The sequence below is a fragment of the Gadus chalcogrammus genome, chromosome 1 (genome assembly GCF_026213295.1).
Source record: "Gadus chalcogrammus isolate NIFS_2021 chromosome 1, NIFS_Gcha_1.0, whole genome shotgun sequence".
Classification (NCBI taxonomy): Eukaryota; Metazoa; Chordata; class Actinopteri; order Gadiformes; family Gadidae; genus Gadus; species Gadus chalcogrammus.
In genome coordinates, this window is record NC_079412.1 from 16,606,226 (window position 1) to 16,621,641 (window position 15,416).

General features: G+C 49.2%; 2 protein-coding genes across 2 annotated transcripts; one reads left to right on the forward strand and one right to left on the reverse strand.

Moving 5' to 3' along the window:
* The first annotated feature begins 370 nt into the window (after window positions 1-370).
* Window positions 371-9,646, forward strand: LOC130379366 (plexin-D1-like). The gene is made up of 8 exons (XM_056586180.1): window positions 371-375; window positions 1,198-1,297; window positions 1,959-2,063; window positions 3,052-3,215; window positions 3,446-3,593; window positions 7,118-7,258; window positions 7,587-7,661; window positions 9,035-9,646. Exons 1-8 carry the CDS (start codon window positions 371-373, stop codon window positions 9,149-9,151), a joined length of 855 nt encoding a protein of 284 aa, XP_056442155.1. The 3' UTR covers window positions 9,152-9,646.
* A 2,027-nt stretch (window positions 9,647-11,673) lies between these two features.
* Window positions 11,674-14,662, reverse strand: LOC130384682 (rhodopsin-like). The gene is made up of 5 exons (XM_056592997.1): window positions 14,302-14,662; window positions 13,487-13,655; window positions 13,130-13,295; window positions 12,148-12,387; window positions 11,674-11,796 (listed from the first exon to the last, which is right to left on the reverse strand). The coding sequence occupies exons 1-5, from the start codon at window positions 14,660-14,662 to the stop codon at window positions 11,674-11,676; spliced, it is 1,059 nt and encodes a 352-aa protein (XP_056448972.1).
* Between the last annotated feature and the right edge of the window lie 754 nt (window positions 14,663-15,416).

The following is a 15,416-nucleotide window of genomic DNA, read 5'->3' on the forward strand; positions in this document are numbered from 1 at the left end:
TGAGAGGAAGGAAGCAGCCTTTAGCCGCCTGCTCCGTCCCTATCCAGGCCCTACCTTTGCATAATCATTAGCAGACTTGGGCTGGGGGGGGGGGGGGGGCTCTTTGTTGTGCTTTCAGCTTTGTCCATCGTAGTCTCTCTGTCTTATTCATGGCGGGCCAGAAATGAGCCGAAGGGAGCCAGGCCTGGCGGTGAGCTCAGAGCATCAAACAGAGGCCTAATGTGCCTGTAGTGTTCCCTGGCTAATATGAAACATCTTCCTGCCCGACTGTGATGGGCTAGGGTAAGGAGGGGGGGGGGGGGGGCTGGACTGAGGCCCGCTGGGCGCCAGAATCGCTGGCGAAGCCGACTGTAATGAGAACACAGTCACAATGGAGTCGGGTTTTGTGAGTGTGTGTGGGTGTGTGAGTGTGTAAGTGTGTGCGCTTGTGGAAATATTTGGGTGTTGGACGGAGTGGATGTTTACATGTATGTTTGCCCACATACATGAGTGTGTTGAAAGAAGATAGCCCTGGCTGTGTTCTGTTTAGTTGTATATATAAACCGGCAAGGTCTCACGTTCGATTATTTTTTCTCCCTGACAATTCCTGGGCATTACCATCTCATTACCGCGGCTCCTAGACCAATCATGGAGGCTGTATGTCTGCCTCTCCTCATCTGCTTCCATTCTCTCTCCTTTCACTCATAATCTTTCTCTTCCATTTTCACAGACAGCTCCCCTCCCCTCCCAGCCCACCCTCCACCGTAATCACACCTTCTCTCTCCCGCATACTCCATCTATCTACCGCCGCTGTCACTCTACCCGCTCTCTCTCTCATTCTCTCTCTCTCTCTCTCTCTCTCTCTCTCTCTCATTCTCTCTCTCTCTCTCTCTCTCTCTCTCTCTCTCTCTCTCTCTCTCTCTCTCTCTCTCTCTCTCTCTCTCTCTCTCTCTCTCCCTCTCTCTTTCCTATCTGTCACAATTCCCTCTGCTCGCTCCTCCTGTCTCTGCTGATTCCTTCAGGTCCCAACCTTGCTGATTGCTCATTGATTCATGTTCTGTGTGTGTGTGTGCCTGTCTCTCCTCTCTCCCTCCTTTCTCTCTCTTTCTCTCTCTCTCTCTCTCTCTCTCTCTCTCTCTCTCTCTCTCTCTCTCTCTCTCTCTCTCTCTCTCTCTACCTCTGTATTTCTCTCTCTTTTTCTGTCTCTCTTTCTGTCTCTCTCTCTGTGTCTGTATTTACATATTTATATATTGATATATTCCTCTCTCTCTGCATCTCTTTAGTCAAAGACCTGGATACGGAGAAGTATGTCCATTTGGTGAGTTCCTTTAGTCTTGCGTTGCTCCTGAACACGTTTTATTATTTTAGCATGACTGGACTTTGTGACGGTGAGACTGTGACTGTTGGTCAGCCCATTATGGGGGGGGGGGGCGGGACTAGTGTAGGGTAGATAGGGGGGGGACTGGAGGTGAATGAGGGTAAAGCTGTAGAGAGCCAAGCGATGAATAAAGCTTAAGCTCTTTCATGAGCGCCAGATTAAGATATGGCCCCTTTGACTGTAAAATAATGACTTCCCTGGAACATGCTTTGACTCTGAGAATAGGTAATTCTTACTCTGAGCCTTCATCTTGCTCAGATTTTTCTGCCAAGCAAATAATTTGATGGAATTTTAAGTCATTCTCTCGGGGCCGTACCTCAATTTAGGCATGTTGGAGCATGTCAAACACAAGGGGACAAAACTCCCCAAATCTCCCAACACCTTCCAAATTGCACATCATTAATTAGAGCCAAAAAATTCCCTCATGCGGGTTTCAACTGATGTGTCAAAACACGCATGAGTAAAGAAGCGAACAGACGAGACGATGCAGGACCACTCAGCTGCGCCACAAAAAGGACGTTTTGGGTGGGGTCTCTTTGTCGTTGTGTCCGGATGCATTCTGACCCTTGACCCCTGAACCCTGATGCATCCTTCCCCCCAGGTCCCGCCTCACGATGACCTGACGGAAAACAAGAAGTCCCACAGGCAAAACCACCGCAAGAAGGTCCTGCCTGAGATCTACCTGACCCGGCTGCTGTCCACCAAGGTGAGGCAGCCCTCCCGCAGCCTGGTGCCTGAAGCACAGGCCAGGTCGAAGGGTTCTGGTCGGTAAGGTGGGGTGCTAGTCGGTGCCGGTTGTTCTTCCCGCTGATCTGGACTTGACAAGTCAAGGGGGATTTATGTACTACAAGAAAATATGTACTACAAATAAAAATCCTGCAGAAAACAAACAAAGCAGAGGTTGGTTAAGGTCGATAGGATTAAATATAGGATATGAAGCGCAATATGAGGTGTGCGGAGAAAAAAAAAGGAATGAGCTATTTACAATTACAAGAGACTGTATCATAGCCACACTATTTAACGAGAGGCTACACCGTGTAGGGGGGGAAACAAGCGAGACGATCCATTATAAGTTATTGTTGTCTTGTTTTGGGACATAGGATAAAAACTAAAGTGCTGCACCAGCACTATTTGTCAGCAGTGGAGCAGGTCAATGTGCCCTTGAGCAACACAACTAACCGCTCCTGACAAAGTTGTTGTCACCTTGTGTGGATGACACTGCCGCTGGTGTGTGTGTATGTTTGTGTGTTCATGTGCGTATGTGTGTGTGCGTCTGTGCATGTGTGTGTGTGCTTGCGTGCGTGCGTGCATGAGTGCACGCAAGTGTGTGTGCGATTTTGTGTCTGTGCGTTTGTGTCTGTGTGTGTGCGAGTGTGTGTGTGTGTGTGTGTGTGTGTGTGTGTGTGTGTGTGTGTGTGTGTGTGTGTGTGTGTGTGTGTGTGTGTGTGTGTGTGTGTGTGTGTGTGTGTGTGTGCATGCGTATGATTGAGTGTGAGCATCACACTATAAAAAGGTGCTTTGAATGGCCTTAAGCAATGCAAACTGCCGCCGCTGCAGTCCCAACAGCTCCCATTGACTATGGGACTCCTGCATGCCAGCAGATGCAGGAGTAAGCCGTGAACTTCAATGTAAATCCCAGAGTCTTAAATAAGTCGACCCCCCCCCCCCCCCCTCGTGGCTTTGCTTGCTCACAGGGGACCTTGCAGAAGTTCCTGGACGACCTCTTCAAGGCCATCCTCAGCATCCCTCCTGAGCGCCCCCCGCTGGCCATTAAATACTTCTTCGACTTCCTGGAGGAGCAGGCGGACAAGAGGGGCATCACCGACCCAGACACCCTGCACATCTGGAAGACCAACAGGTAGATGACCCACACACACACAGGCGTGCAAACATACACACACAGGCGTGCAAACACACACACACACACACACACACACACACACACACACACACACACACACACACACACACACACACACACACACACACACACACACACACACGCACACTTACTCAATTCCCGTCATGGTGCTGGTTTGCCTCTGAGGGTCTAACTGGTGACTCTTTGTCCCCCCGTCATGGTGCTAGTCTGCCTCTGCGGTTCTGGGTAAACATCCTGAAGAACCCTCAGTTTGTGTTCGACATCGACAAGACGGACCACATGGACGCCTGTCTGTCCGTCATCGCCCAGGCCTTCATTGACGCCTGCTCCGTCTCTGACCTGCAGCTGGGAAAGGTACGATTGGAAATACCAGGATTGTCTTTCTCACTCTGCATCTCTCTCTGTGTGTGTGTGTGTGTGTGTGTGTGTGTGTGTGTGTGTGTGTGTGTGTGTGTCTCTCTCTCTCTCTCTCTCTCTCTCTCTCTCTCTCTCTCTCTCTCTCTCTCTCTCTCTCTCTCTCTCTCTCTCTCTCTCTCGATCGATCTGTCTGTCAAAACTGGCATGTGGGAAATGAGATAGTACAGACAGACGGTCCATCTCAGTCAGACACTAAGATCTATTCATACAAAAACATCAAATGATTTGGTGTGGTAAGGAATACTATACCCGTCATGTGTGTGTATATACTGTGTGTATATAATGTTACCTCCTTACATACATGGAACTGTCCATCCATCACGCCGTTAATGTCCACATTCTCCACGCCGAGACGTCCAGACACCGGGCATGGGTCCAGTCAGAGAGCACCCCAGACTTTGATCTTCCCTGCCTTATCACACCCCGAACCCCCACTGACGCCTCCTCCCTGAGCCATCAGCCTGTCAGCCTCTTCCTCCTCCTCCTCCTCCTCCTCCCTCTCCTCCTCCTCCTCCTCCTCCCTCTCCTCCTCCTCCTCCTCCTCCTCCTCCTCCTCCGCCTCCTCCTCCCTCTCCTCCTCCTACTCCTCGTCCTCCTCCTCCTCCTCCTCCTCCTCCTCCTCCTCCTCCTCCTCCTCCTCCTCCTCCCTCTCCTCCTCCTCCTCCTCCTCCTCCTCCTCCTCCTCCTCCTCCTCCTCCTCCCTCTCCTCCTCCGCCTCCTTCTCCTCCACCTCCTCCTCCTCCTCCTCCTCCTCCTCCTCCTCCTCCTCCTCCCTCTCCTCCTCCTCCTCCTCCTCCCTCTCCTCCTCCTCCTCCTCCTCCAGGCTCCCTCATGGTTCTCCACCGCAGGCCGTTCCTAGGCCACGGCCACTGGGGAGCTTTTCATGTGTCGTGTCTGTGTGTGACGTGTGTGTGTGTGTGTGTGTGTGTCTCTTTGCGTGTGTGTCTATGTGCTTGTGTGTTTGTCTGCATGCAAGACTGCTCAAGTCGAAGCACCTCTGTGTGTGCGTGTGCGTGTGTGTGTGTGTGTGTGTGTGTGTGTGTGTGTGTGTGTGTGTGTGTGTGTGTGTGTGTGTGTGTGTGTGTGTGTGTGTGTGTGTGTGTGTGTGTGTGTGTGCGTGTGTGTGTTTTGGTGTCTGCTTGTGCTTGCCCGTGGTTGCCCTGACTCCTCAAATATTCGCCTCATCTCTCAGACTCCCTGACCCTGTCCGCGGTCGGCTTCCTGTCTCTCTGGTTGGCTTCCTGCCTGCAGGGAACACCTCCTCCATCACAGACAGACCCCGGATTCACCCAATCGCTCAGCCCAGCGGCGCTTACCTAAAACACACAACAACATCAACATTCATTGATACCAATACACACTTAGGCACAGGCCACACTTCAAAAATAGCTGCAGCTCCAAAAGCCAGGTAGCTGATATTTGGCATCGGCAATGTTGTCACTTTACAGGTTGCAATTAGCTGTGGCATTTATCTGCTCTGCAGCACAGAGTCGCCAAGGTCTAGGATGTGACCATGCAGGTGAAGGAGGATTGGCATGTACTGAAACACCTTTTGGCTGCATGTGTGGGTGTGGGTGTGGGTTTGTTTGGGTGTGTGTGTGTGTGTGTGTGTGTGTGTGTGTGTGAGTGTGTGTGTGTGTGTGTGTGTGTGTGTGTGTGTGTGTGTGTGTGTGTGTGTGTGTGTGTGTGTGTCTGTGTGTGTGTGTGTGTGTGTGTGTCTGTGTGTGTGTGTGTGTGTGTGTGTGTGTGTGTGTGTGTGTATCGTTGTTTGTGAGTTTGTTTGTGTTTAGGGAAGTATCGTGGTGTGTGAATTTGTAGGTATGACTGTGTGTTTGTTTGTGTGTGCACGTGTTTGTAATGTGCATACCTATGTGAGTGTGTTTTGGTGTTTTGTGCATGCATGTGTGTGTACGTGTGTGTGTGTGTGTGTGTGTGTGTGTGTGTGTGTGTGTGTGTGTGTGTGTGTGTGTGTGTGTGCATGTGTGCTTGTGTGTGTGTGTGTGTGTGTGTGTGTGTGTGTGTGTGTGTGTGTGTGTGTGTGTGTGTGTGTGCATGTGTGCTTGTGTGTGTGTGTGTGTGTGTGTGTGTGTGTGTGTGTGTGTGTGTGTGTGTGTGTGTGTGTGTGTGTGTGTGTGTGTGTGTGTGTGTGTGTGTGTGTACCTGCGCGTGTGTGTGTGTGTGTGTGTGTGTGTGTGTGTGTGTGTGTGTGTGTGTGTGTGTGTGTGTGTGTGTGTGTGTGTGTGTGTGTGTGTGTGTGTGTGTGTGTGTGTGTGTGTGTGCCTGTGCATGGGGCACTAGCTTGTATGAGGTCCTGGATTAGCCAGAACGCAGCAGGTCTGGGAGAGAGGTAGGAAAGCTTGGTATTGCTTGCTGTTTCCACGGAAACCCTCTTATCTGGCAAGCCCCAGACATGGAGGGCCCTGGGGGTCACTAGGGGTTACCAGGCAGATGGACTCGCCACAGGAAGTGACCTTGTGGACAGGAAGAGAGGATCTCCTATCCAAAGAAGCGAGCAGTCGCCTGCAGTCACATCGTCTCCTACAATCACTGCAGCAGAGAAACACGTGTACACATGCATACTAATGTGTCCACGCAAAGATGCACACACGCATGCACGCAGACACACAATCACACAAACACACACGTACACACACAATGGTGACACAAATAACTCATGACACGTAGAAATGTTAAGGTGCTCTGTAAGCAAATTCACTAACGCTGAGAGCTGAGGGGGCCCGTCTTATTTTAGCCCCCACCACTCTCTCTCTCTCTCTCTCTCTCTCTCTCTCTCTCTCTCTCTCTCTCTCCCCCTCTCTCTCTCTCTCGCTCTGCCTGCCCTACTTTCTCTCTCTACGCTCTCTTTCTTCATATATTCTCTGTCACACACGCACAGAAGGAGAGAGAGAGAGAGAGAGAGAGAGAGAGAGAGAGAGAGAGAGAGAGAGAGAGAGAGAGAGAGAGAGAGAGAGAGAGATGGCGCAATAGTAGCCACAACTTAAACCTGAATATCCCCCCCACCCCTCCACCTCGCCACATACCTCTCCCTGTGCCTTAATAAGCACTGGAGCTGGGCTTTGAGGTGACTCAGGAGAGTGCTGGAGCTTTGTAACTGGGCATTGTTTTGACTGGAATGTTCCCTCCAGCTGAGAGGATAAAGCCACGACTGCTGCAGACAAAAAAAAGAGGAAATGGCCAGCCTTCCCCTAGCCTCCATTGTTTCAGCCCAGGGTTTTTCCATCTACCCAATCAGGAAAATGACTCGGCCCACTTAGTGCAGCTAGAATCCATTACGCCTCGATTTAACATGACAACTGACTTCAGGTTCTTTCAGCCTCTATTGGCTTCACAGACACTATATATGAGGTTCATACGTGTACAATACGAGACCGTATCTGTCGCTATCTGTCGTTGTTGTATTCAAACCTGATCTGAAGGGTGTTTTCTGTGTTCATCTCCAGGACTCTCCCACCAACAAGCTGCTGTACGCCAAGGAGATCCCCGAGTACAAGAAGAGGGTGCAGGGCTACTACCAGCAGATCCAGGACATGGCTCCTCTCAGCGAGCAGGAGATGAACGCCCATCTAGCCGAGGAGTCACGGGTCAGTGCTTCATACATACATACATACATACATACATACATACATACATACATACATACATACATACATACATACATACATACATACATACATACATACATACATACATCAATACATACATACATACATACATACATACATACATACATACATACATACATACATACATACATACATACATACATACATACATACATACATCAATACATACATACATACATACATACATACATACATACATACATACATACATACATACATACATACATACATGATGTTAAACAATGACGTTAAACAATGCCTTCCTGTAATTCTCTTCATCCTATAGAAATACCATAATGAGTTCAACACCAACCTGGCCCTGACAGAGATCTACAAATACGCCAAGAGATATAGGGCTCAGGTAACAAAACCCTTTCATTATTAGGCTTTTTTTCTTCGTGTTGTCTTATCTCCGATCGGCGATGAGGGTATGAACCCGCACTGCCTTCGCTTCCAGCCCACATGGGGTGTGGGGTTTCTGAGCAGTCAGAGCCGGTCCTCTACGGAGAACATCCCATGCACGGTGTGCTGTGCGACGGACCACAGCACAGTCCTACGCAACTCCATTCACCCAGACACCGAGGATAAACGAGCTCTCCTGTTTGTGTCCATTCAAGGAGACCCATTGCCTCATCTGTCTTCAACCGGTATCAGCCTGTTGGCGTTTATAGCCCTCCCTATCAGCCTCCCTATTTACTCCACACAAAAAAAACAAAAAAAACACACAATCCACCTCAGCCATTGCTTTTGTCTCAGCGGCCCGGATCCACCCCCCTTATCAGTCTAATGACAGTGTAACGTTTCTGCCCCCGCTGGCGCGCTTTCTCCCACAACCCATCCTTCACCCGTAGGCCCGCCTCCCCCGCTGTTCCCGCCCGCCTGTGGGACTGTTCTCTGAAGAGGTTATTGGTGACTGCCTCTTAATGGAGAGCCTTGATCAGGGTACCTTTGAGCAGATGATTCCCACCGTGGCGTCTCCGCGCTGCACACCGTGCCAGCCGGGGCCGTCAGGGGGCTCAGACCCTCGATTCACCCAGCTCAGTGAATGGCTCTCTGATTGCGTGTTTGTCAGCACCGAGCTCCAAACTCTCTCTCTGGCTGATGACGCACTGCTAATATATATAGAGATGGGAGGGAGGAGGGAGAGGGAGAGGGAGAGGGAGAGAGAGAGAGAGAGAGAGAGAGAGAGAGAGAGAGAGAGAGAGAGAGAGAGAGAGAGAGAGAGAGAGAGAGAGAGAGAGACCTCTGCACAGCCCACAGATCTACTGAGGACCATCAGCCGTGGATAGAAAAGAACACACAGCAGATGTGGGCTTTGTGTAAATATGTGAAGAGCTTGTGCTTTTGTGTGGCGTTGAGGCGTGGAGGACGGAGGGACGTGTGAGTGGAAGCCTGAGCACTTGTTTCCTTCGGCCGTGTGTCCAAGCGGCTTGTTGCCGGGCTGGAACTTGATGAGCTGCATGAGTGCTTGAAATCCACCAAATGTAATGTTTGGTATGTGTCTCTCTCTCTCTCTCTCTCTCTCTCTCTCTCTCTCTCTCTCTCTCTCTCTCACTCTCTCTCACTCACACTCTCTCTCTCTCTCTCTCTCTCTCTCTCTCTCTCTCTCTCTCTCTCTCTCTCTCTCTCTCTCACTCACACTCTCTCTCTCTCTCTCTCTCTCTCTCTCTCTCTCTCTCTCTCTCTCTCTCTCTCTCTCTCTCTCTCTCTCTCTCTCTCTCTCTCTCTCACCAGGTGGTGAGTGCGCTGGAGGCCAACCCCACCGCCCGTCGCACCCAGCTGCACCACAAGTTTGAGCAGGTCATCGCCCTGGTGGAGGACAACATCTACGAGTGCAGCAGCGAGGCCTGATGCGTCGTGCCATCCTGCCCTCCTCTCCTCCTGCTCCTCTCTCTCTGAGCTCTCCTTCTGCTGCATACTGCCTACTGCCACCCAGCCGGCCACCTCTCCTCCTACTACTGCTACGGGCCGGGGGAACGTCCGTCCCTTACCGAACCGCCCAATCAATCAACCGACCGACCAACCGATAGACGGACGCCCTTCATCAGTGTCGTTACGTTCAGACAAAAGGCGCCTGAAACCGTTGGTCGTTTGAGAGACTCCTTATGCTGCCTCTTTCTCAACTGTTCTTCCTCCACCGACGTGTGTTTTTCTTCTCTTTTTTTTTTTCAAACTTTATTCGTTTTCATTTTTCTCAAGATGTGGACGATGAGTCCCGGTCGGATCCGGACTCTGCCCTGGCAGGGTGTTGACAAGGGAACCCCGGGACAAGCCTTGTTTCTCCCCACCTGAATGTCTTCGTAGTAACCTGATACCTAAAGCCCTGGTGGCAACTCTTTACGCACTGACCCCCCTCCCCCCCCCCCCCTCCTACCCCCTTCTTCGAGGGAACGAGCCAATGATGCACTGTACTGTATTATAATGTCCATAGCAATATTTATAGATGTGTTTTAATGCTTTCAAGTGGCCTGTCCATCACTTTCTCCGAATAACGAATTATTCCCTTTTTTCCTAAAGCCTGCCGTGTTCTCAGGGCTGATGGGTGAGGACGCCTCACCCACTGGGTGCTCTGAACCACATGTTTAACGTGCTTCACAGGCTAATGATGGAATATATATATATATATATATATATATATATATATATATATATATATATATTAAGGTGATGTTTTAATGCCAAGGACCTGTCTGCAAAATGATGGAAATGTAATTGGTTCTCACGTTGTGTAGTTCGATGGGAAGGGCTACACGCTGTAAGAAATCTGACCTAGTGTGCTTGTAGATGAATGAAAATATCATGTGGGAATCAAGAGGGAAAATTTATGTTTAAAAAAAATATATGTGAACTCAATACTATCTGGGAATTGTCTGACATGACATGTATCCGTGATGCCAAATGACGTGTCAGAATTTGTGAAATAAATTACAGTATTTAGAATTTTAACGTGTCTTATCCATGGCAGTCATTACCGTGGTGTACACCCATACCGGAGGCCCTGCTGAAGCTAAACACGCTTAAAGAAAACACTGAGTTCAGGCCCGTTAGCCACACAACATCTGGAACCATTCAGGGCTTCTTGTAAACGCTGTAGTGAAACAAGTGGCCAAGGATAAGGTCTTGCAGATATTTAGCCTCATTTATATTAAAGGACAAATAACAAGAATCATTTCCACAACAGCCTTTTTATACAATCAACAGTCTTCATGAATCTTCACATTACACCTTTTCATAGTAGTACACGGTCAACAGACAAACACAACTACACCCACACAGACAAACACTTGCAAGCAAACACATGCTTGCGCCCAAAACACACACTCTCACAACAAACACACACTCTCACAATAAACACACACAAATAGACACACACACACACACACACACACACACACACAAATAACCTGAACAATCTTCAATAGCAGACCATTTCTATTTATTTCCTTACTGGTCATTGTCTCACTCGATATTAAGAGGCAACAGAAAAGAGTGTCAGCCTCTCTGTGCCGACAGATTGACCAGTTGCGACTTGGACCAAGGCCCTACAGACATGGGGAAATATCACCCACACCTCTGCTAGCTCAACATAGCTCACTAACGCTGAGCTGCTTCTTCTGTGTGCTGACAGTTCTCCCAGACCAACGAGAAGCTACAAACCACAGATTTAGTACGGAGCTAAAATCCTTTTTTGGATGAAAAGGCACCTATTATCTTCTCCTTGCCTTTCTTTCTAAGATATCATTTTCATTTTTAGCTCCATGGAAATGATAATGACAATAAATACAAATGTTTTAGCTAATAAAATGAACATAGCTAGACAAATGGAAAAAAAATATACATTCATTAATTATAAATTTAACACTTTGGTTAATTTACAGATGTCATAGGTTGACTGTCCGATTAAATACACAACGTGAAAAACATAATGTAACATAATGCAGTATATACAGTAATATTCTAATTTGGGCTAATGTTTCTTAACCTTTTACAATAGAAGGAAGAATCCAGAAGGAGAGAGGCCATTTTTAGTTGGAGGGTTGCCCAGAAAAACCCCAGGACGTTTTACAGTTTAAAACTCAACCAAGGCCAGCTTTCCAGTGAACATGAGGGTGTGCAGTAGAAAACACAACATGAACACTCTCCATTGTACATTGGGTTGTGTGTGGTAGAGCCTATACAACATGTGTGGGCCTTTAACACATCGGTATGTGTGCATGAGGCCCGATGCGGTAAACGCGGACAGGAAGGTAAATCAAAATCACCGGCCAATCAGATCAAAGTTGGGGGCTGTGTGATTGGGATTCTGGTGCGGGGGGTTGGGCAGGTGAGGGGGGGGGGGGGGCGGGGGGTTGAGTGCCATAGCGGGTCAAAGGTCAAGCCGGGGCCACCTGGCTGGTAGAGATGGTGGAGGACTGGGTTTTGGAGCTGAGCCCAGTGTCCTCCTCTCTGAACGGGTTCCTGCCGCAGCATACCGTGGTGAGCATGCAGTTCCTGAACTGGGAGACGCACAACAACACACACCGAGACATGAGTGACGCCCTTGGGCAGGAATGGGGAGGCTGCGTCTCCACAGATGTGAAGGGCATGACTGAATCATCTCTAGCAGTTACTTTGATGGATTGAACACAACTGTACGATCCCCACCACATTTGAATTTCACCCCACTTGTGTTTTCCCACCGATGACAAAAAACGAATATTTGAGCTTATACATTATGCACACACACAACACACACACACACACACACACACACACAAATACTGGCCCCGACCGACATACACACACATGAACACACACACACGTACCTACCTACACACACACACACACAGACACACACACACACACACCTGTCTGTTGAGCAAGATGTAGATGACGGGGTTATAGAGGGCGGCGCTCTTGGCGAAGAATGCGGGCGCGGTCATGAACACTGGTCCGAACTCGGCCCCCTGGTTGATGAAGATGTACCAGGCCACGGTGGCGTAGGGCACCCAGCACACCAGGAAGGAGATCACCATGACGATGACCATGCGGGTCACCTCCTTCTCCGCTCGCTGGGTGGATTCAGACTCCTGCTGCAGGGCCGCAGCCTGGGGGGGGGGGGGGGGGGGGGGGGGGGGAATTAAACACAGCTGCTCTCTTACATCTGGATATGTCAGCCAGCCTTTCAAGAGTATGCAGTCAGGATCGTACCCAGGTGTGATGTGATCGGACATCCATGCATACATTCCTAGGTATGTACATACGTACATACCTACATGCATACATACATGCACACATGCATACATACATACACACGCGGCCTTCCAAGAGTACGCAGTCAGGATATTACCTAGATGAGATGTGATCGGACTCACGGAGGTCATGACCTTGGTGTGGTTCACATTGTTCCATTTCCCTTTCATTAAATACCTAAATAGCATTCCTCAAATGAGGAAGATATTAATATGCTGATAAAATATGCAATTTTATCTGCAGATTCATTATTGAGGTATTTTAGGAAATTGGATTTTAGAAAAAGATTGAAAGAATACCAAGGTCATGACCTCTATGAGTCATATCACATAATAGCATATCTCATTATGATTCTTGATTCTGCATGTGCATACACTTGAAAAGGGTAATCCCTTCAGTTCAACAATACAACAAACAACCGTCCTTCCTGTTACTAATCCCTGACACATGAATCCCTTTGTGAGCCTGAGGTATCGTGTCGCGCTGGGAAAGGTCAGAGCCTACAACTGCTAATCTGAGTCATAAAACAAAGACAAGAAGGAGAACAGCGGTGGGTCAGAGGGGAGCGGGGCTCGTGGGCACGGGGCGGCGTCGTACCGCTCGGATGGTGCAGAGCAGGCGGCCGTAGCAGAAGAAGATGACGAAGAGCGGGATGAGGAAGTGGAGGAGGAACATGTAGATGACAAACGACGTGTTGTTGATTTCAGGCTTGGGGGTGTAGTAGTCGATCCCACAGGAGCACTGCATGCCCTCTGGGATGTACCTGCACACACAGCACACCCCCCCCCCCCCAACACCAGCCCCCAAACACACAACGCATGTGTGTCAGAATGTATAATTAATCAGCGAACGCGGAAAAAAACGCATGTATGTATTATTTATTTCCTTTTCCCTTTTCATGTTCTCTGACCCAAATGCGAGCGTGTTCTGTGTGTAAGGGTGCCCTCCGTTTACCGGGACCAGCCTAACAGGGGCGGGACGGCGCAGGTCAGCGCCATGACCCAGGTGAAGGCCAGGCCCGCGACGGCGTGCTTCTCCTCGAAGCGGAAGTTGCTCATGGGCTTGCAGACGACGACGTAGCGCTCAACGGCCAGCACCACCAGAGACCACAGGGCGATCTCTCCTGAGGCGGACGCAGGAGATAGCCATGACGCACTGGTGCGTGTCATTAATCACACGCAGACAGTATGCATTTACATAATTTAGTAGTATCTACGACTATGCAGCATTCTACATATCGTTTGTATTAATCATTCGGGATGTTGAGTGATTTTCTTTTTTTTGGTTTAAGATCATTCAGCTCTATAAAAAAAGAAAATAAATCTCTAATGGGAATATAAAATATATTGTGCCTTAAGCACTACCCCCCTTTCAGAATAACAGAGAGCTCTCGAAGGAAAGAAAAAAAACTAAAAATAATGATAAAAACAGTTTGTTGTTCCAGCACTTTGAGCAAAAGTACTGGAACAACATAATGCGCTGCATTATCTCCTATCATACACTCCACCACCACTAATGAAACAAAACTATCCTCTGCGCTCCACTTGTTATGATAAACTTCCTCTTCTCAGCACTCAACCTTGTGCTGCAGCGCCTCCAATATCGAACGCACGCTTTGATCATTCTCATTCTCAGCCTCACCTTTTTTTAAAAGTCGCTTTGGATTAAAGTGCCTGCAAAGAAACGACTCTATAAATACAAAATGTAAACACACGTCGTTGCAACACACTAATCTCTGAGGGTCCAGACGCTCTCCACACAGCGCCTACCTCCCAGGGTGGCGAAGAAGCCTTCGATGTTGCAGCCGCCGACGCCCAGGACGAAGTAGCCGTGCAGCGCCGTGTACAGCGTGACCGTGAAGCCCCCCACCACCATGAAGAGGTCCGCCACGGCCAGGTTCAGCAGGATGTAGTTGAGCGGCGTCCGCAGCTTCTTGTTCTTCACCGTCACGTACAGCGTCAGGAAGTTGACGGGGAAGGCGGTGGCGATGAGGAAGAGCATGTAGGCGGCCACCAGCGAGTACTTCCAGGGCTCGGCCAGGTAGTACTGGGGGTGCTCGAAGGGGCTGCGCACCACCCCCGTCTTGTTGGACATGGGCACGTAGAAGTTGGGCCCTTCTGTGCCGTTCATGGTTGACGCTTGTACAAGCCTGTGTGTGTATGTGTGGGTTTGTGTGGGTTTATATGTGTGTGTGTGTGTGTGTGTGTGTGTGTGTGTGTGTGTGTGTGTGTGTGTGTGTGTGTGTGTGTGTGTGTGTGTGTGTGCAATAGCGTGTCTTCAAATGTGTGCGTTACCTGCAATAACAGTCTATTAGCAGATGTATTGTAAAAAAAAATCAGCTCCCTCGGTTCGCTGCTTAACGGAGGACTAGTAATTGCAGGCTGTCCGCTCGTGTCGTGGAGGTGGAGGCTGGAAATAGATGTTGACAGGGTGGAGAGGAGAGCTCTGCAGCCCCCCGATGTGGCGGCGGCACCTTTTAACAGGCAGGCAGGATTAGGGAGGTGCAATGATGGAATTAGCTCACTCTCTCTCCCTCACACACACACACACACACACACACACCGACGCCCTAACACACACATTTCCAAAGTACTATAGCTGCAGCACAGTCCTCAGTCAAATAAGTAGTGTGCATTCAAGGGCAAATAGGGTTCTCAAGGGCAGACGTTTTGACCCTACTGACATCATAAATGCTCCATGACACGATGATGTTAGCACAAGATAAGATAGCAGTGATCAAGACGGAACGAGACCAACATCGACTGCAGACTCTACCTTTGGGTAAAAAGGGTAGAGAGAACGCAAGACATTTTCTCAACATCAAAAGCTGTATATTTAACGGCTTTTGTGTTTCTGCTGGAGTATAAATACACGAGGTGTTATA